The sequence below is a fragment of the Podarcis cretensis genome (genome assembly GCF_951804945.1).
Source record: "Podarcis cretensis genome assembly, chromosome: 15".
NCBI classification, from domain to species: domain Eukaryota; kingdom Metazoa; phylum Chordata; class Lepidosauria; order Squamata; family Lacertidae; genus Podarcis; species Podarcis cretensis.
This window is the reverse complement of record NC_137185.1, coordinates 4,636,713-4,657,211: the sequence shown is the minus strand read 5'-3', so window position 1 is coordinate 4,657,211 and position 20,499 is coordinate 4,636,713. Positions and strand designations below refer to the sequence as shown.

The following is a 20,499-nucleotide window of genomic DNA, read 5'->3' as shown; positions in this document are numbered from 1 at the left end:
CGCAAAGGTGAGATACACTAGTCCTCATGACTGCACAAGGCCACCTGGAGAAGTAAATATAGGGCCAAAGTTCACTATGTTTCCCCAACTCATGCAGTGTCTAAACCAGGGGTAGGCAACCTAGTTTAGGTTGGATCAAAGCAAAAAGAACTTTGAGAAATGAGAACCTTCAGGTTTAAGGGAAGGGAAATGGACTGTCTGTTCAATGGTGCAGAAAAGAGGCAGGGTGCATTTCTTCCTGGACTGATCCTTGGATTGCCACTTTGCCAGAGCAAAACCCTCCAGAGCAGCAGCAGCAGCAGCCCAAACTAGCAAACTGCAGCTTTTCACAACACAGGATCATTTGCTGATGGGGGCTGTTAAAGTAGGGTTGCCATGTATTCTTTTTAGGGATCCCCCAAAATTGTGGAGCGTTTTTCTTAGGGAAACCCCCAAAACAAGTTGCAGAGTATCTTTTTTCAGACAAACCCCAAAAACGCAAAAAAACCACACCCAAACACCCCCTGATTTTTCAATTGACTTGCCTAAGATCTAGGACATGGGTAGGCAAACTAAGGCCCGGGGGCCGGATCTGGCCCAATCGACTTCTCAATCCGGCCCACAGACGGTCTGGGAATCAGTGTGTTTTGACATGAGTAGAATGTGTCCTTTTATTTAAAATGCATCTCTGGGTTATTTGTGGGGCATAGGAATTCATTCATTTCCCACCCCCCAAAAAATATAGTCCGGCCCACCACATGGTCTGAGGGATGGTGAACCGGCCCACGGCTGAAAAAGGTTGCTGACCCCTGGTCTAAACTTCAAATTCCCCAGCTCATGCACTCTGATGGGAGTTGCACCCAAAGGAATGCAGAAGCTGGTGGAGACTTTCTGAGAGCAGAAAGTCACGCAAGCCAACTACTTTCTGCAAAATCTCGTCATATACACCAGAAAACACCACCGGATCAAACTTCCCAAATCGAACGTCTTACTCCAACCATGACCTTAGGTAAAGGGACCCCTGACCATTAGGTCCAGTCGTGGCCAACTCTGGGGTTAAGGTGCTCATCTTGCTTTACTGGCCGAGGGAGCCGGCGTACAGCTTCCAGGTCATGTGGCCAGCATGACTAAGCCACTTCTGGTGAACCAGAGCAGCGCACGGAAATGCCGTTTACCTTCCCGCCGGAGTGGTACCTATTTATCTACTTGCACTTTGACGTGCTTTTGAACTGCTAGGTTGGCAGGAGCAGGGACCGAGCAAGAGGAGCTCACCCTGTCGCGGGGATTCGAACCGCCGACCTTCTGATTGGCAAGTCCTAGGCTCTGTGGTTTAACCCACAATGCCACCCGCGAACTCTCTAAATCAAAGTCCTAATTTTGCGGGTGCCAATTAACGAGCAACTTTCTGGTACACCAACAGCTGGCTTTATTCAACAGCCAAGATGTGCTATATTGGTGTGCAGGGAATCTGAGGTTGAAATCCCCACCGTGGACCTGTTGGGTGGTGGTGGGGAGTTCCACAAACGAGGCTGCCCTGAAAGAGTTTCTTGGGTGATGAGGATACCCAGAGGAGAGTCTCATTTCCTGACCTCAACGACAGGCAAACAGGCAAGTTTGCCTGGAAACAAGCATCCCTTTCTGCATCAAACATCTCCTGACTTTTCAGCTTTGCCTTCCAAATCCCTTCTGTGCTTCAAGAGTTACTTGCTATCAACGGAAACCACTAAAAGCAGAGAGCGGCAAGAGGATAATATATTTCCATGAGTAACCCATATTCAGGGCAAAGACTCAACAGAGGGGAGGGGGGCTTACATGTTAGCATAATTCTATAGCATGGAATAGAATTTTATTATTACGGTCACAGACAGTTCTGGCTCACTTACAATATCAGGAAAATCATAAAACACAACAGGAATACATTGAATTGCAATTGGGCATAACAGAGACAATTCAGATATAGCGGCAGTTAAAAATATATATTAAATCTTGATCACTAAAATATAACCTACAATTATTATTTAAAACCTTAATGATTTTGGTAGCACAGCTTGTTCCCTAGGTTTTATGGAGGTCGCACAGAATTTGGCCACCCTTAACGTGATCTCTAGGTCCTTGTCCTCTACCAGGAGTTTTAGACGCTGAAGTTCGGACCCATTTAGAGATTTTTGTATAACAGGAGTGATAAATAGCGAGCGTATATCCCCGTAGAAACAGCAGCGTAACAAGACATGAGAGACCGTTTCTATCTCCATCAAGCCACAGGGGCAGATGCGTTCCACGTATGGTTTACCCTCGAATCTGCCCTTCAATAAGGCAGATAGCAGCACATTGAATCTAGCAAGGGTAAATGACAGTCTGCATTTAATTCTATAGCATTTTTAAAAAAATAAATAAACGCCCTGTCTTTCAGGGAATATGCATGGACTCATCCACCAGGGAACCCCTTTTCCACACTGCAGGGGATTACAGGGAAAATTCCAGGGGAGGTGTGGGGAACCTGTGGCCCTCCAGATGTTGCTGGACTAAAACTCCTATCATCCCTGATCACTGGCTCTGCTGGCTGGGGCTAATAGAGTCCACAGGTCCCCCGTCACAGGAATAGAACAGGCTCCAGTAGTACTACTTCCCTTTGGCTCTGCACAGACCACCACCAGCAAGCACGTTATCTCCCATGCCATCTGTTCCACCAACGTTGATCTTCTTTTACAGCAAGCTTATCAAAGCAAAGTTTAAAGAACCAAGTGATTTATAGCAACTTAAAAAGCAGGATTTTCTTAGGAAACAAACCGTCTTATCACTAAATCCATGTTTATCACCAAAGCCACACTTTAAAACAAGCTGAAATACAAATTCATTAAGAGAAACAAACCAAACAAACCAAGCAAGCAAGCAAACAAACAAACAAACCACCAACACCCCAACAACATACTCCCTTCTCCCCCACACTCCCAGCAAACCGGAGGAACATTTCAGCATTTTCAGTGGCAAGACCCGAGCAGAATGATCCTTAACGCTTAAAATTCCTAGGCATGTTTTCAGGTGCTTGGCTGACCAGGCAATTGAGGTCTCCTCCCATCCTTTCTGCCCCTGGAGTAAACAGGCAGACTTTTTAAAAATATAGTTGCTGCATTATAAATATAACACCAGATAAATTCAACCCAAAACCGAATAAACCAATTTTTCCAACTGAGCTTTAATATACCTCTTTGTGCCTTTGCCGTCTTGCTCTCAAAGGAATGAACAGCCCAGGGTCTGTTAAGTGCTGACGGAAAGTTCTACGAGTTCAAGAGAGAGAAACGAGAGCCCACCCAGGACGCAGTGTAGAATGAACACCAGTTTTACAAGGTTGAGACAATAAGTTGCTTCAGACAAAGTATTAGGGTGGTGTGGAAAGGTTTTTTATTATTATTTTTAAAAAATCCTTGTATATTTTTAGCACTATGAACACCCAAAAGGAAACATTCAATTAGAACAAAATTTTAGGACAAAAAATTAGGACATCCTTGAAAGGCATCCGAAAACTGGCACAGCACAACTTAACGAAGAAGTTAGGAAGCAAAGGGAGCAGAAGGGCTCTCTCTCTCTCTCTCTCTCTCTCTCTCTCTCTCTCTCTCAGGTATGGCTGAATAGCTGAACCCATCAAACAAAAGTGAGAATTGTAATGCCCCTTGAATGCTTTTGGACTCCAAATCCCATCAGCCCAATGGTCAAGGAGCCGCACCATGCACTTAAAGCACATACAATCCCCATTTAAAGCGTGTGACACCCCTCAAAGAATTCTGGGATTCCCCCTCATAGAGTGCAATTCCCATCATCTTGAACAAATTACAGTTCCCAGTATTCTTGGGTTTTTTTGGGGGGAGGGGAGAAACTATGTGCTTTGAATGTGCACTGAATCACACAATTGTAGATTTGGAAGGGACCCTGAGGATCATTCAGTCCCACCCCCTATGCAACTGTCCCATACAGGGATCGAACCTGCAACCTTGCCTTCATCGGCACCGCGCTCTAACCAGCTGAGCTATCCAGGCTGTGCTTTTAAGTTTGTGGCGTGGGTCTTCTGGTAGTCCCAGAAACGCCAGAGGTTAATGCCCCCTGCTGTAAACAAGTCTATGCGCTTCCTTAAGGCAGGGCCGGGGAGAGAGAAGGGGGGGCGGGAATTCTCCAGAACACCCAGAGAGTCCTCTTGAAAATAGTGACAGAGCCATCTCCCTTGAAGAATGTAAAATCCAATCCCCTTAAGCTAAGTAACACTTTGAAAGGGCCTCAGGGAAGTCAGATGTCCTTAGGGGACCTTTAGGGAGAGAGAACAGGTGGTCGTCTAGGCCCAAGATCAGCTGGCAGAGATGTTTAGCAACTGACGGGCTCACGTCCTGCTATGTTCATTTCCCCCCCGGACTGTAACACAACCAAGAGACACGGCAACATAGTTTAAACATTACATTATATTTTAGTTACTGGAAAAGCAAGAGGACCCACAATCATTAGCTCATTGTACAAGCACCGATTGCACAACAGGACACATTCCCTGGGCGCCGCCTGCTTAATCTGGGCCAAATGGGGTGTCCTACTTTTTTTTGACCAGGTCTGAAGCTGGCGGTTGCATGGGTGGGGCTGAGAGAATGGGATCCAGCTCTGGCAGGAGACAAGGAGGCCAGAAAGTGAAGGAAAGGTTGGTTTGTTTCAAAAGGGATTCGGCAAAAGCTATTCGCCTGGGATGAAATAAAGTTCAAGCAAGCTTTTGTAAAACTGAAGAGGGCCACTTCTTTCTCACTTTGGGCCTTTTGCTGTGACCAATGTTACGTAGATATACGGGGATTGGCAGGCTAGGAAACTTGAACTGGACTTTAAAGATGAACCCAAACAAAATGTTGTGCCATGGAGTGCTCCTGTTCGGCCTTCCAGCAAGCCAGTCACACCCTTTCCCAAGATACTCCATTCCATTCCCCACATGGCCAACCATCAGGAATGAGAGGAGTTATAGTCAACTGGAGGACCACATGTCCCATGTCTCAGGGAAATGGAATACAACTTTAAGCCTGGCAAAGGAACAACATGTTGATTTGACGGACCCTTTGACCTCACATTATTCTTCAGGTAGTTGGTGTCACAGGTGGTTCTCTTCAGCTCATCTCCAACTCAGAAGTTCACTTTCCCCGGTTCTCTCAAGACACCGTGTTTAAGACCTTGAGAAGATCCAAACTACAAGAAAGAAGATTCCACCTAAACATTAGGAAGAACTTCCTGACAGTAAGAGCTGTTCGAGAGTGGAATTTGCTGCCAAGGAGTGTGGTGGAGTCTCCTTCTTTGGAGGTCTTTAAGCAGAGGCTTGAAAACCATATGTCAGGAGTGCTCTGATGGTGTTTCCTGCTTGGCAGGGGGTTGGACTCGATGGCCCTTGTGGTCTCATCCAACTCTATGATTCTATGATTCTATGATCTTTCCAGATTAGGCCAACAGGCCTTGTAGTTCCTACAGTGGCCAGAGAGATGCTTATGAGAAGTCCATTGAGCTGTCACGTAACACACCTGTTGATGGACATAACCCCCCAAGCATTATGACCCAGATCCACAAGGCCAACCAGAGCCTACCCTCTGCCAACTTCATGTGGGCCAAATTGGACATCACTACGACATCAGGTGACAATTCCAAAGCGGTTTGCCAAAACCACCAAGCAATCAGCAACTTGGATGTTTGTTGGCAGGTGCGGTTTGGGTTCAGACTGGACCTGCGAGTGGGCAAAGCAGGACTCACGCACCTTCAAAAGGGATGAAACTGATCAGCTGGTCTGTGCTGACAGCGAGCTACCCCAGCTCCACTGGTGCGGCTGATCTGAGAAGGGCTCGCCTTGTGCACCAATCAGCAAGCCCTGCTTGCAAAGGAACAACTTACATGCCCCCCCGCCTGACACTGCACATGGCATCAGGCTGGAGACGGAGACAACGGAGAAACGGCCTCAAGGGCGGATTCGTGCCCACACCCGGTCTAACTCCTTTTTTTGAAAACACTGGCTCTCAGCTCAGCTTTCCGGATTGTGTTGAAAAGCCCAGCCAGATCAGACCGAAAGTTCACCTTGTCCAGTCTTTCACACCTAATCTGATGCCCTCCACAAGTGTTGCTGGAAATACAACTCCCATCACCCCTGGTTGCTGGGCATGCTGGCCGAAGCTGACATAGTCCAAAGCTGGCATCCCCAAACGGCCCTCCAGCTTTTTGGGAACTACAATTCCCATCATCCCTGACCACTGGTCCTGTTAGCTAGGGATGATGGGAGTTGCAGTCCCAAAAACAACTGGAGGGCCAAGTTGGGAGATGCCTGGTCCAAAGCATGTGGGGGTGGGGAGGCCCGTCTATTCCCTGTGGCAGAGTCTCCTTAAGGTCTCAGGAAGAACTTATTTCCAGGTTCCATTTCCTCCTGAGCTCCTTTCAGCTGGAAATGCCAAGGCTCCTTTGCATGCATAGCATAGCACAGCTATGATGCCCCTTCCCAGCTGCCTGGCTGCCCATTGACAAGCCTCCTATGACTTAGCAAAGGGTCAACAGATACGTCTCTCCCCCCCCCCCCCGTGGGCTTGGGGGGTTGCCAAGCCATCCCATCAATCCTCCCAACCTGTCCCCGCTCCCCTTCTTTCCCCGCCTACACTCCCAAGCTTTGGGAAATCCCAGTTTGGAACCAGCTGCTGTCAAAAAATAGAATATTAAACCAGGGACACCGCCGGCCTGACTATTATATGCTGTCCTTACTTGGCTGAACAAGAATGACCTAGAAAACTAACAAGGGGTGAAAAAATAATGGCCTGCTGCATCATTATCAGTGACGGCTAAAGCAGAGACACTCACTTTCATGGATTTATTTTCCCTTCCAGACTCAGTAGTGGTGAGATTCCTCCGTTCCAGAGGCTGTTACCCAGGGGGGTAGAGAACCTGCTTCAGGCCAAGGGCCACATTCCTTTCTGGGGAACCTCCTGGGGGCCACATGCCAGAAGAGTAAGCTTTACCTGTTGTCCAGTAAGCTAGTTTCAGCACACACACTCCTTTCACACCCGTCCCCTTCCAGGCAAGCAAAAGGAACGATCACAGACACATTCTAGCCAAAGAAAAGCACTCAAGGAGGTCATGATGCAGCACTGTTCTACACTCCTAGGTCTTTGGGCACCTCCACGTAAAGCTGAGAGAGACTGCCAGCCCGTGTGAACAATACTGGGCTCGATGGACAAATGTATCTCAGGCAACTTCCTCTATTCCTAGGTATGACTGGTTGGCATGCAGGATTTCAGGCAAAAATATTTTCCCAGCCCCCTCTTTGGAAACGCCAGAAATTGGATTCAAGACCTGCTATACGCAAGCAGTAAGAATGGCTCTTTTCCATGCTATCAGTAAGAATGGCTCTTTTCCATGCTGAGATGTCCACCTGATGGGGCCATGGTCCAAATGAGTCACACTTAAATCATGTCCCAGGACTCACAAGCACGCACCAAGATATCGCTAATCTCCAAATGACTTTCTGCCCTGGCCTTACCTCCTTCCATTCATAGTGGAAAATTCTGCCCCATCTCTACATCAATTGGATTCGACAACTGCTCTCAATGCAGAAGGGCTGCAGAACTGCCAGCCATGAGCAGGAGGCTGTCCGTTGTGTCTCTGCATGAGTCACGGGAAGGAGGCGACGCATGAGCAATTGGACTCAACTGGGGTGAGAGTGTTGCCCAATTCCATTCTGTCCCTGCACTGGCTGTGATCAGATCATTCAATCACTTCTGATAGAGAAATATAGCCAAACCTGAAGAGAATGCCTGCTGTTATCCCTACCGGCTACAGTTGTGGGTTATGAAAGCGATGGTTAATGATTTACTGGGAACGTGCCGATTGCTTCTGTTCTGCTCCTCCTGGCTAGTGTCTCAGAGCAACAAACCCCAATTCTTAGAATCCTTAGTCCAGCATGACATCAAATCTGCTTTAAAGGTAAAGGTAAAGGGACCCCTGACCATTAGGTCCAGTCGTGACCGACTCTGGGATTGCGGCACTCATCTCACTTTATTGGCCGAGGGAGCTGGCGTACAGCTTCCAGGTCATGTGGCCAGCATGACCAAGCTGCTTCTGGCGAACCAGAGCAGTGCACGGAAACGCCGTTTACCTTCCTGCCAGAGCGATACCTATTTATCTACTTGCACTTTTGATGTGCTTTCCAACTGCTAGGTTGGCAGGAGCAGGGACCCAGCAACGGGAGCTCACCCCGTTGCAGGGATTCGAACCGTCGACCTTCTGATCAGCAAGTCCTAGGCTCTGTGGTTTAACACACAGCCCCACCTGCGTCCCATAAATCTGATTTGCTTTGCTCCAAACTAGGATGAAAAGTCATAGCTTACCAATGGTGGTTTGTAAAAGAAACTGCATCTCACAGTTTGGACCTAATGTGAGGCCGAGGATTTTGGTTTGCTGCTCTCATGTTGTAAGGGGAGGAGGGGGAAACGATGTAGAATTGATCAGCACGTTCAGAGGAAACCATTAACCATGGCTTAGCGGAAGGTGCAAATGCACCCAAGATCTCACTGTTTCGTGCTTGCCTCTTTCCAATCAATATTCTAAACGCAGCCCCCCGTTTTAAACCACAGAAGGAAAAATGAGGGCCTCAGCGATCGAAAGCCAGTGAAACCCAGCTTCAAAACCAAGGGGCTAGTCTCTCGCTTCATCTCTAACCCTCCAACTCAGAGGAGGCTATATTTAGATCACGAATTCTGCTCCTCGCAAGTCAGAAGCTTTAAAATCCATCACACTTTCTCCTTCTTCAACCCCCAGCAATTCTCCCCGCCAATCCTATGGCAACACAGCTGCTCATGAATGAACATGGTGCCTCAGCAAAGGGAGAAAGAACACACACACACACCAACCAGTGTTAGGAAATGCAAGGTCTCCTCCAGCTTTGATTCTCACTCTCATAAATGAGTTTGAAATGAAGTGGAGAAATCCTCACTACATCAATCAACTTTAAAGACTGACTGAATAACCTTTCCCCTTACTATGAATGGATTGGGGGGGTGTGTGTTTGGGGGTGGGAGGAACTGGAATAAGTGTATAAATGACAAATATATTATTAGAATGGGAAACAAAAGACGACCTAGTTAAAGCTTCAGTGACGCACTGGGCAATAGATATAGGACACAATATAGATCTTAACCTCTGGGAGGAATTTTGCAAAAGCGAATTGAAATTTAGAGCATGTTATTCTTTGAAAGGGAACTATTTGAAAATGATTCATAGATGGTATTTAATTATGAGTAGGTTGGCTAAGATTTACAAGACAGAATCAGATACCGTATTTTTTGCCCTATAGGGCACACCTAGTTTTTTTTTTTGGGGGGGGGAATAAAGAAAAAAAAAATCCCCCCCAGGAGTGGGGCAGGGGCGGGGGAAGCCCGAGCTTCCCCCAACCCCAGCCCCCAGAAAACAGGCTGCTATCTGCAAGTCTTGGGAGCCCGGCGGGAACTCTGCCCGAAGCCCGGGGCGCGCTACCCAGGCTTCGGGATGCAGGCTGCTAACCGCAAGCCTGGGGAGTCCGGCAGCAACTCCCGCCGGTCTCCCCAGGCTTGCGGAGAGCTGCCCGAAGCCCGGGGTGCACTCAGCTGTGCTCCCCCGGTTTCGGGCTGCAGGCTGCTGTCCGCAAGCCTTGGGAGCCCGGCGGGAAGGCTTGCGGAGAGCTTCCTGAAGCCTGGAGAGCGAGGGGGGTCGGTGCGCACCGACTCCTCTCACTCTCCAGGCTTCAGCGAAAGCCTGCATTCGCCCCATAGGACGCACACACATTTCCCCTTCATTTTTGGAGGGGGAAAAGTGCATCCTATAGGGCGAAAAATACGGTAAGTGTTGGAAGTGTAAAGATGTGGAGGGAATGTTCTTTCACATATGGTGGACATGCAAAAAGGTAAGAGTATTGGGAAATGATTTATAATGAACTGAAAAAAATGTTTAAATTACTTTCCCCCCAAAAAAACTCATAGTCCTTTCTGCTGGGGATAACCCAGACTGAAATCCCCAGGTGTCAGAAAAGGTTATTCATGTATGCAACAACTGCGGCCCATGTTTTGTTAGCCCAAAAATGGAAAGTGAGCAAGGTCCCAACTAAAGAGAATTGGCAACTCAACAGAATATGCATAACTTGCAGATTTAACATATAGAATAAGAGAGCAAGAAGAACATACATCTAAAGAAGATTGGAAAATGTTTATTGAGTATATGGAAAATAACTGTACAGCTGAAAATGCTGGCAGCATTAAGTTAAATTCAACATTCTGCAGAGTAAATAATTCTTGATGAATATAATAGTGGAAAATTGATTTGAATGGCTATTGTAAAATATGCAGGGATGAACCATGGTAAAATGAACCACGGAAAGAGAAGAAGTCACTGGATATTTTAAAGTTTGCAAAATATTTATTTGAAATTGTAAAGTAGAAAATTTAATAAAAATTATTATTAAAAAGAGTATAAATGACAAAGTTTGGGACACCATTTCCGAATCTTACAAAAAGCAGGAAGAATAACATAAGAGGCCTACTGAAGCAGGATCACTGTTCTGTAAGTGATTTGTTAGCCCCCGGACAACACACTCACTTATAGTGAAAGTGCAGGATATAAATTACACTAATACGCCCCAATAATGCAGATGGGACTGAACCTGAGGAACATAGAGGCTCCCTTGCCCAAAAACACCCAGAACAGATCCACATCATATATTTAAAGCACACCCAACGCACGTTTAAAGCACATTACTTCCTTCAAAGAATTGTGGGAAATGCAGTTCCACCTCACAAAACTACAATTCCCAGCACCCTTCACCTACTACAGCTCCCAGTATACTTTTGTTGAAGTCACATGCTTTAAATGTGTGTTGAATGTGCTTTGACTATACAGTGTGAATCAGCTCTTGGTGACGTTGGCAAGTTCCTACCTGAGGAGAGATCTGAACCGGCTCTTAGCTCACACCCATCACCACAATATTTTTAATAAACACAGAAAGCGCGCAGGAGGGAAATGGCAAGGATGAAGGAGTTAACAGATAGCAAGATACATCATTAGTAGTAGTGGTATTAATTAAATTTGCATACCACATTTCATCTGAAGCTCACAGCATAAAAATATCAAACGAGAACACAAAATTAATAATAATCACAATAAAAGCAATAATCCCCACCTACCCACAAACACATTTAAAAGGCCACAGAATATTCACTCAGCCAAAGGCCTAGTTATCGAGAAAGAACAGACAGAACCAGGTTATCTTTGAAACCTTTGAGTCTTAAAGGATTCAAAGTGAACCTTGTTCTCTGTGAAAAACCACACAAAGATCCAATATTAAGCCTTTTGGACTCTGTCTTGAGAGAGACTTTGTACCAACTTTGAGCAATTGCTTTTTACAATTATATCCTCTCATCGGCGGCACTGTATTTCAGATGGACAAAGCCAGCCTGTCAATTAACAAAGATAACAAGATCAATGAGAGAGACCCACAGCACACACAAACGTAAGCAGTGGCTTATAGTCGATTTCTCACATGTTTAAACGCCACTTCCTGGCAAAACTCCCAAAGCGTTTTTCCACTTGTACACACACTCACAGAAGTATAATGTGCAAAGCATTAAGAGGTCAATGTTGTGGACAGAAGCACATAGCCACAAAAGCAGAGGTCTGTCCCATTCAAATCTTGCCTTTGCCAGGTGACTAACAGAACACTCTCAGCTCCAATTCTTCATCCACATACTGGGAAGAAGAAAGCTAACTAACTTTCAGGGCTGCTTTTTAGATTTTACAAACTGATCAAAGACTGAAATAATGGCACTACAGGGATATTGAGACAACTGCAGCAGGGGGTCTGGAAACAGGGTATACACCCACAAATTGTACCTTTTAAAATAAATAGACAACAAAACTCATAAACAGAAAGTGATCTTGGAATTCTTTGCCTATTGAAACAGGCAGACTTCACTGTACTTCTTCTAGTGTCTACAAAAATATTTTTGATTAGGCAAGCCTTTCCAGACATATGGAATGTTGGTGTGTGTTAATCAGGTTACAGTTTGTTTTAATTACTTTTAAAATAATTTAAATAACGTGGGTTTTAACTGCTTTATACTGGTAATTTTATTGCTTTCTTCATTTTGTAAACTGCTTTGAGGCTTTATTACAATTAAGCTGCATATAAATCTTGTGAAACAAAATAAACAGCTAGAAACAGTTTAAAAATACAGGAGATTTTGACTTTGAACTTATCTTCCTTTCAATAATTTTGACCCTGTTTTGATGGCTATAGTGAGGAACTCGGCTATATTTTCTGTGACTTCAGGGTTGGAGCCTGACAATCAAAAACAAAGAATTCATCTCAGTTTCCCCAGTGTAGAGAAAGCACTGAGATAAACTTGGATATTATACCTAAAAAAATTACAGTACAGTGGTACCTCGGGATACATACGCTTCAGGTTACAGACTCTGCTAACCCAGAAATAGTACCTCGGGTTAAGAACTTTGCTTCAGGATGAGAACAGAAATCATGCTCCGGTGGCGCGGCAGCAGCAGGAGGCCCCATTAGCTAAAGTGGTACTTCAGGTTAAGAACAGTTTCAGGTTAAGTACGGACCTCCGGAACGAATTAAGTACTTAACCCGAGGTACCACTGTACGATGAAGACATCTGCCTAATCTCAATGGACAGGGAGTTCCAGAGTGGAAGACTTGATTCCTTATAATTGCTGAATGAATATTAAGTGGCACTTCATTACTTATACCACTGTATAAGACAGACTTTGCCAATTTTGGACGACAACTCCATGTGCTGGCTGGGGCTGATGGGAGTTGTAGTCCAAAGCATCTGGAAGGGACCAGGTTGGCTGATATAGGATGATCCCAGTTAGCATCTTGACTGAACCTATACACGAATGCTAAGTTGCTGAATCATCAATGCCAAAAACCTCACATGTTTTCTGCGAAAGTGTCCCAGCTTCCTGCCAATATAATACCCACCAGAAACATCTTCCATAAATCAGCATTACAGCCTGATCTGAATTGTGTTAAGTTCACAGGACTCCTTTCTTCGGAAGCAGGCTAAATCAAGAGGCTAGATGAGAACGATGCGAGATTCAGACACCAGAGGGAGCAACAGGAACGAGGAGAGGGACTGTTCTGGTGTGAAGGTCTTGAAGAGAGATTCTACCTCAAAATGACCTTTTGAAAAAAGAGAGGGCTGCAGTCGAGCCTCAATTTGAAAACAACAATAAAAAAGAATCTAACCACCAATTTCCTCTTCTAAAGTTTCACTGCTAGCTTGCAAGACACTACCCAAACACTGTCAGCCAGGGCTGGGATCGGGGGAAAGCCAAAAAGAAAACTGATCTCTTTTATTACTACCAGAAACTGAGAAGGGCACTTCTAGCCTGTTGCTATTTTCGGCTGGGGTTCAAGTGCAAACAGGCAAGTCCAGGTTGTGCAACTGAAGCCGGCCGGGAGGTCTTGAGCAACAAATCCGCTTCCCTACCTGCCCGTGGACTGTCTCGCCAGAGTGGGGCATGCTCTAGTTATCTCCCGCTTGGACTACTGCAATGCGCTCTACGTGGGGCTACCTTTGAAGGTGACTCGGAAACTACAACTAATCCAGAATGCGGCAGCTAGACTGGTGACTGGGGGTGGCCGCCGAGACCACATAACACCGGTCTTGAAAGACCTACATTGGCTCCCAGTACGTTTCCGAGCAATTCAAAGTGCTGGTGTTGACCTTTAAAGCCCGAAACGGCCTCGGCCCAGTATACCTGAAGGAGCGTCTCCACCCCCATCGTTCTGCCCGGACGCTGAGGTCCAGCGCCGAGGGCCTTCTGGCGGTTCCCGCATTGCGAGAAGCAAAGCTACAGGGAACCAGGCAGAGGGCCTTCTCGGTGGTGGCGCCCGCCCTGTGGAACGCCCTCCCATCAGATGTCAAAGCGATAAATAACTACCTGACATTCAGAAGACATCTTAAGGCCGCCCTGTTCAGGGAAGTTTTTAATATGTGATATTTTAGTGTATTTTTGGTTTTTATGGAAGCCGCCCAGAGTGGCTGGGGAAACCCAGCCAGATGGGCAGGGTACAAATAATAAATTGTTATTATTATTATTATTCCCCAAAATAAGGGGCTTTTTGCAATAAGGAAAGTGATGGGGCAGTGTGGGGGTAATGCTGGCTTTGAAAGAACATTGTCTAGCCTCCCTGCAAGCATGTCAGTATGACATGAGGTCATGAGGAGGCACCCAAAGTATTATCTAAGGTGAGTGGGTAGAAGGGGCATTAGCCTGGCTGCTCTTAACAGGGCAATAAGCTGTTGCCACCTCAGTGAAGTGAGGAAATCAACAATCCTGTGGGAATGTTGTGGCAATGGGAATGTGTGCGTGCGGACATGTGTGTGACACACCCCAGAAACAAGTTGAATATTTTGTTCAGTAAACTGGGGGCAAAGAAGAAGATAAAGGAGAGGGTAGTAGCATCATCACTATCCCATCTGGCTGTTAACCAGAATGTTGGTGGTTCGAGGCCACCCAGGGACGGCTGTGGGCAGGATTCCTGCATTTAAAGGGGTTAGCCAAATGACCCTATTGGTCCCATCCAACTCTACAATTCTGTGAATCACTTTTGTAAGACTCCTAAGAGGAGACTGCCATTATCATGTTTCAACTTCACAAGAGATCTCAGGTGGCCAAAAGAGCGAATTTCAGCAGGTGCACATCTTCGAATCCTTACAGTATTGTGGCATGACAAGCCATGGCAGCAGAAATACTTACTTAAAAATAACAACACAGCAGCTATCCAGCTGCTCTCTCCCTGTGCCTCATGACCCACAGCCTATGTACGAGTGTCTGCAGGAATTTTTTGAGGTTGTGGGGAGTAAAACACTGAAACCCAGGGAGCGGGCTAACCTCTCTTACACACGGTATCTGTATATTTTGCCTTGCATCTCGGGTTCTATGAATGCCAAAAGCTTACTCTTTTTTTAAAAAAGAAAGAAAGTGGTGAGCCTGGGATAGAAATGAAAGCAGTGAGCCTGGTTCATGGAAGGGGTATTGCTGCCCCTCTTGCCCAACTAGCACCCCATGGCCTTATGGCCTTTCCCCCTGTGTGATGGGAAAATAAGTCTCCCAAAGTGCATTCATACTTTCAGCATACAAGAAAACCAGCTGTCCAAATTTTTAGATCTTTAATAAATGGAAAGGCTGTTCTCTCCTTGATGACACTATGACACAAGTTGCACCAACGAAAAGCTCCTCTTTCCATCTGTTAGATGACAACTGCAACTGGGTTTGGCTGCCCTACTAACACGCAAGTCCAAAACATTCATTTCCGTTAAGTAATCAATAATTGAAAACCTTCCTGCTCCACACTCAATTCTTCATACCAAACAGAAACGTATACACAAACACATGTGCCAATATTTCAATACCTGCTGTTAATGTGTCTCTAATGCTCTCAATGTTTAGTCTGTAAGCTCCTTGGGGCAAAGACCCATCCCCTTTAAAATATCTACATACTGCAAAATACAGAAGATTAAATAAATAAGAGCTTCTATGAAGAGCCCATGGACATTGAGAAGATAATCAAATGTATATGAAATAAACCAAATTAAAGAAAAAACTGATGCTGTAACTGAGTAGAGACTTGGCTACCCGGGAGTAAGTCCCACTCAACTCTATGGGGCATACTCCTGAGTAAGCAAGCGTAAGTTTGTACTACGAATCATACTCAGGGCAGACCCATTTGTTTTCAAGGAGATGACTTGCAGTACAAATCTATGCTGTACACTAAGAAGTTCCACTGTCCTCAATGAGACTTACTGCCAAGTGTGTATAAGATTGCAGACTTAAGTCAGATACAAGCCTAAGTAGTTACTCAGATTTCAAAGACAAGTTAATAGAAAGCTGGTCTTTATTTTTATTTATTTATATAAGAAGACTGCATCCAATCTTAGCCATGCTTGGATCAAGCACATTGAGATCAATGGGCATGCCTAAGGTGAATCCATTCATTTCACTGTGTCTACTTTGAGCAGAATTAACAGGCAGAGCTAGTTGGGTTTCAAGGCAGAAATTGAACCCGGCTCTTTATTTCTTTCTCTCACCCAACCAACCAACCAACCACTGCCCTCCACACTGGAGCCACAAGAAGGGCCCTTGCCTCAAACTGAAGAAGAGAGCTAGATGAAGAAAGAGAAGCCCACCCCACACCACCCAAACAACAGACGCTGCCCAGCTCCCGCCTACCTTCAGAGAAGACCCACTGAAATCAAAGGACGCGACTAGCTCAGTCGGTCGAGCACGAGGCTCTTCATCTCTGGGTCGTGGGTTCGAGGCTCGCATTGGGCGAGGGGGTTGGGCTAGATGACCCTGGGGGTCCCTTCCAGCTCCACAATTCTATCACTAACTCAGGTCCATTGGGTTGTATCCGGCGCGGGCCTTTCTCAGGGTAGACCCATTGAAATCAAGGGGCGGGCTGAGACCCCGCTGGTTCCAATGGGTCTACTCTGAGGAGAACTTGGGTTAGGCACAGCCCACAGGCAGCTCTGAAACCGAAGGAGGGAGAACCGTTTGAGAGGGGCAACCTCCCCACCCCGAGACCACTGCCGGGGTCTCTCCCTGCCTTTCCTGACAGGATAATAAAAGCGCAGGAACGGGGGCGGGGGGGGGGGAGAGACTCCGCGCTCGCCTCGCCTGCCCCGTGTCCCTCCGGGGGACCCGTAGGCAGCGGAGGTCGCCCCCCCTCAGGCCCCCGCCGCTTACTTCGCTCGCTCTCTTCCCACAGGCGCGCGGCAACCCCGGCTCCGTCCGGCTTCTTCCTCTCCTCCTCCGTCTCCGCCTCCTCCTCCTCCTGCCGCTCTTGATGTTACCTCCGGGCTTCGGGCCAACCCGGAAGTCGGGGGAGGGCTCTCCGCTCGGCCCCGCCCACCGACCGGAAAGCCGGTCTCTTCCCCGTCGCTTCCGGGAGCGGTGACGTCATTTCCTGCGCGGCGCCGGTTGGCGTCGTCGTCGTCGTCTCCTCACGCGCCTTCCTTTTTCGGATCTCGTCTTTCTCTTCTCAGCTTCATTACAGGGGGAAAAAACGGTTTAAAAAAATTAAAAAGGCGGGAGGGGGCTGAGAGAAAAAAATATACATCTATTTCAGTTGGCAAGCGCGCTTTCCGATTGGTCGGTGTGCCTGTGGCGTCACGTAAAGGGGCGAGGCGATTGGCCGGCCGTCATATGACGTCGCCCACAGGCCGTTGGGAAGAGGGGGCGGGGCAGCCTTCGATAAAAGCACGCGCGGTGTTGCGATTGGGTAGCCGTGTTTGTGACGTCGACTGCCGGCTGGCATCGTGGCTCCTGCTCTGAGGCTGGTCGGCGGCGCGAGGAGGCGACCAGTGGCTGGTGAGGAGACGCGGAGGCGGCGGGAAGGGGGAGAGAAAGGGTGAGGAGGGTCCCAAGGAGCGCGCCTGTGACTCAGGTGAAGATATGCAGATTTATGCAAATATAGTGGGGAAGCCAAAGAAGGCAGTTCGGACTCTTAGGCCTCTCAGACTAAAAAAAACCCAAAACTCATTTGTATGTGCAAATTTACTTTGAAGCTGACCGAGAAAGATGGGGTCCTTAAATGAAAACTCTGGCCGATGGTATATTTTTTAGTATTATTTTTACTATTTTTAATTAATTTTCTTTATCGCACTTCACCCAAAGACAAAAGGGCGGTTTACAACTGAAATATACTCGGAGTCGAGAGTGAATTTCATGCTCTTTATTCAGCTCATAGTGGTGAGGAGGAATGGAAGTTCCCCCAGAATGTCTGCTTTATATACTGTACATTATTTACACAATGGGCCCCACGTAATTGGCTAATTCCGGGATTCTCCTGTAGGCCAATCAGGTTGCGGATTCATAGGAACAAATGAAAATGCAGACCCATTGTAAAGGAATGGAAATTATTAACTTGGATCCATTCATTTCAGTGGGTTCAGCCTCCTAGTTAGGTACAACCCATTTGATTTCTTCCACCCCTTTGACCCCTATAAGGTGCTAGGGTAGTTCACAACAACACAAAAATACAGAATTAAGTATCATTTGGCACAATTTCAATACTTTATATAAGTTAACCTATATGAGTTGAGGACCCTTGGCCTACAAACCCATCGCCTCCCTACCCCCCGCCTGAAAATATCCTGTGCGCCAGATGCTTTGGACTACAACTCCCAGCACCCCACCTGACGCATGGCAAGGGATGGTGGGAATGGGAGTCGGCATCATGTAAAAGGTGTCAGGTAGGTGAAGGCTGGTTTACACCAACACTCTCTAAGCTTTCAGTCTTTCCCAGATGCAGCTGGCAGTTGCCCAGCTTTCAACTTGGTACCTTCTGCATGGCTTTGTTGTCGTGAAGGCTGCAATTTCTATTTTCCTGAGCACTCCTTAGGTCCTCCTAACATCCCTCTTGTCTTTGATCGCAGATGTACTATGGATTACCTTTCCAAGCCCGGTCTCTTCAGTATAATTGCTGGTGTAGCCTGTGGGGTATGCCTGGGCTGGAGCATTCGAGCCCGGTTCTTGCGACCATCCAAAGCCAGAATGACCCAGATTGCCAATGAACTGGGCAATGAAGCCACTGTCATGGGCGAAAGCGGCGAATTCAAGATGGTGATTGTCGTCCGGAACGACCTGAAGATGCAGAAGGGCAAAGTGGCAGCCCAGTGCTCCCATGCGGCTGTCTCAGCCTACAAACAAATCCAGCGCCGAAACCCTGAACTCCTGAAGCAGTGGGAGTATTGCGGACAGCCCAAGGTGGTCCTCAAAGCTCCTGATGAGGAAACGCTGCTTCAGCTCCTGGGCGAGGCCAAAACGCTGGGCCTGACAGTGAGCTTAATCCAAGATGCTGGCCGTACGCAGATAGCCCCGGGTTCGCGGACTGTCCTCGGCATCGGACCAGGACCAGTGGAAGTTGTGGACAAAGTCTCTGGCCATTTAAAACTTTACTGAATACGGAGCATCTAGCCCAGAGATAATGATATCAACTGTATAGATTTAAAGCAAACAACCCCTTAAAAACAATGATTATTGAGCAGGATCATGGTTTATTTTTCTTTGCCTTTTGGTATTTGGAATACATAAAATGCAACAGGTTATCTGTCCACGCTCTACTTCTTTTTTGTCAGCTGGTTAAACATGATCCTTGAACTTACTGTCCTAGGAGATTGTTGATAGGGGGGAAATGAAGGGCATGTATAGTAAGTACAGGGTGAAACCTGGTTCTCTGGGGCAGTCTGTGGATTTATTTATTTTTTAAATAGAGAATTGGCTCTATGAAAATGGTTGGTCTGAAGGGACAGTTCTTAGGAATATGGACATTGTTCCTGGGGTGAGGAACTTGTCACTCCTTAGGTTTTTCTGGACTCGGACTCCCATCCGCCTCAGCCAGCACAACCAGTGGTTTGGGATGATGGGAGTTGTAGCGTAGGAACCTCTGTTCAGCCACAGGTAGCCAGACCATCCTTATTTTAAAGACTCAAATCTGAGGTGAGGAACGTAGAAGGTGGGCATCCTACAGAGTTCTTTAGTTGTCATTCACATATACCTAAGTATGATCTGAAAAGAGTTCAAGGATATTCCAGCCGAGCAAAAACTTTGTCTGTGGCCTGGGAAGAGTTCCAAGGGCCAGATGGAGAAGCCTGAAGGCCACATTTATTGTTGCTGTCTAGCAGCAGCATCCTGATATTTGCAGTAGCGTATCTTGCCTTCATGACAAAACAAAATCCATCTGTTAGCTCAGTCGTCGATTTCAATGACTAGGGCAGCAATGAAGCAGTAGCAGCACCTCTGCTGCTTGTAGCCGGACAAGAATTTAACTTGCCTTTTATCACCCATTAGAACAGCCCTTTGAATTAGTAAAATGCAGACAAGGGAAAACTGCAGGTTCTTAACCCTTGGGGGCTTAGCAGCGATGCTGTGTTAAGTGACTTGTGAGTGGATCTTTAGCAACAGGGCATAGAGAGCAACCAGAGCCATAGGCCAGGACTGTTGTTCCCCGACTGCTAGGAAGGCCCTAACTTCCCTGGAAGCAAACCGGAGGCACATTTCTACAGTCAAGAACACTTGTCTTCATCTGCTCCTAGAAGAAATGAAGCACACTTCCTCCTCCACAGTTTTGGCCTCTTTGTATAGTAACAGAGCAAGGTAAAGGGACCCCTGACCATGAGGTCCATTCGTGGCCGACTCTGGGGTTGCGGCGCTCATCTCACTTTATTGGCCGAGGGAGCCGGCATACAGCTTCCGGGTCATGTGGCCAGCAGGACTAAGCCGCTTCTGGCGAACCAGAGCAGTGCACGGAAACGCCGTTTACCTTCCTGCCGGAGCAGTACCTATTTATCTACTTGCACTTTGACGTGCTTTCGAACTGCTAGGTTGGCAGGAGCAGGGACCGAGCAACGGGAGCTCACCCCGTCACAGGGATTTGAACCACCGACCTTCTGATCAGCAAGTCCTAGGCTCTGTGGTGTAACCTAC

At 46.9% G+C, this 20,499-nt stretch overlaps 2 protein-coding genes across 6 annotated transcripts in view; one reads left to right on the top strand and one right to left on the bottom strand.

Moving 5' to 3' along the window:
• The window catches only part of VMP1 (vacuole membrane protein 1), a 118,852-nt gene extending 101,944 nt beyond the window's left edge, over nt 1–16,908 (bottom strand). The window contains exon 1 of one of the 3 annotated variants that reach the window (XM_079955775.1): nt 16,759–16,908. The gene's annotated coding sequence lies outside the window, so the exon portion shown is untranslated. Of the gene's footprint in view, nt 1–3,181; nt 3,201–16,242; nt 16,262–16,758 lie in introns of those variants that run through there. The other 2 variants (XM_079955777.1, XM_079955776.1) reach the window with 2 other exon arrangements.
• A 153-nt stretch (nt 16,909–17,061) lies between these two features.
• PTRH2 (peptidyl-tRNA hydrolase 2) lies at nt 17,062–19,127 on the top strand. Of its 3 annotated transcripts, none has more exons than XM_079955919.1 (2): nt 17,062–17,382; nt 18,450–19,127. In XM_079955919.1, the coding sequence occupies exon 2, from the start codon at nt 18,457–18,459 to the stop codon at nt 18,973–18,975; it is 519 nt and encodes a 172-aa protein (XP_079812045.1). In that variant the 5' UTR covers nt 17,062–17,382; nt 18,450–18,456; the 3' UTR covers nt 18,976–19,127. The 3 variants fall into 3 exon arrangements, with proteins under 3 accessions (XP_079812045.1, XP_079812044.1, XP_079812043.1); XM_079955918.1 differs by lacking the exon at nt 17,062–17,382 and adding an exon at nt 17,427–17,624; XM_079955917.1 differs by lacking the exon at nt 17,062–17,382 and adding an exon at nt 17,656–18,266.
• The last annotated feature ends 1,372 nt before the right edge of the window (nt 19,128–20,499 follow it).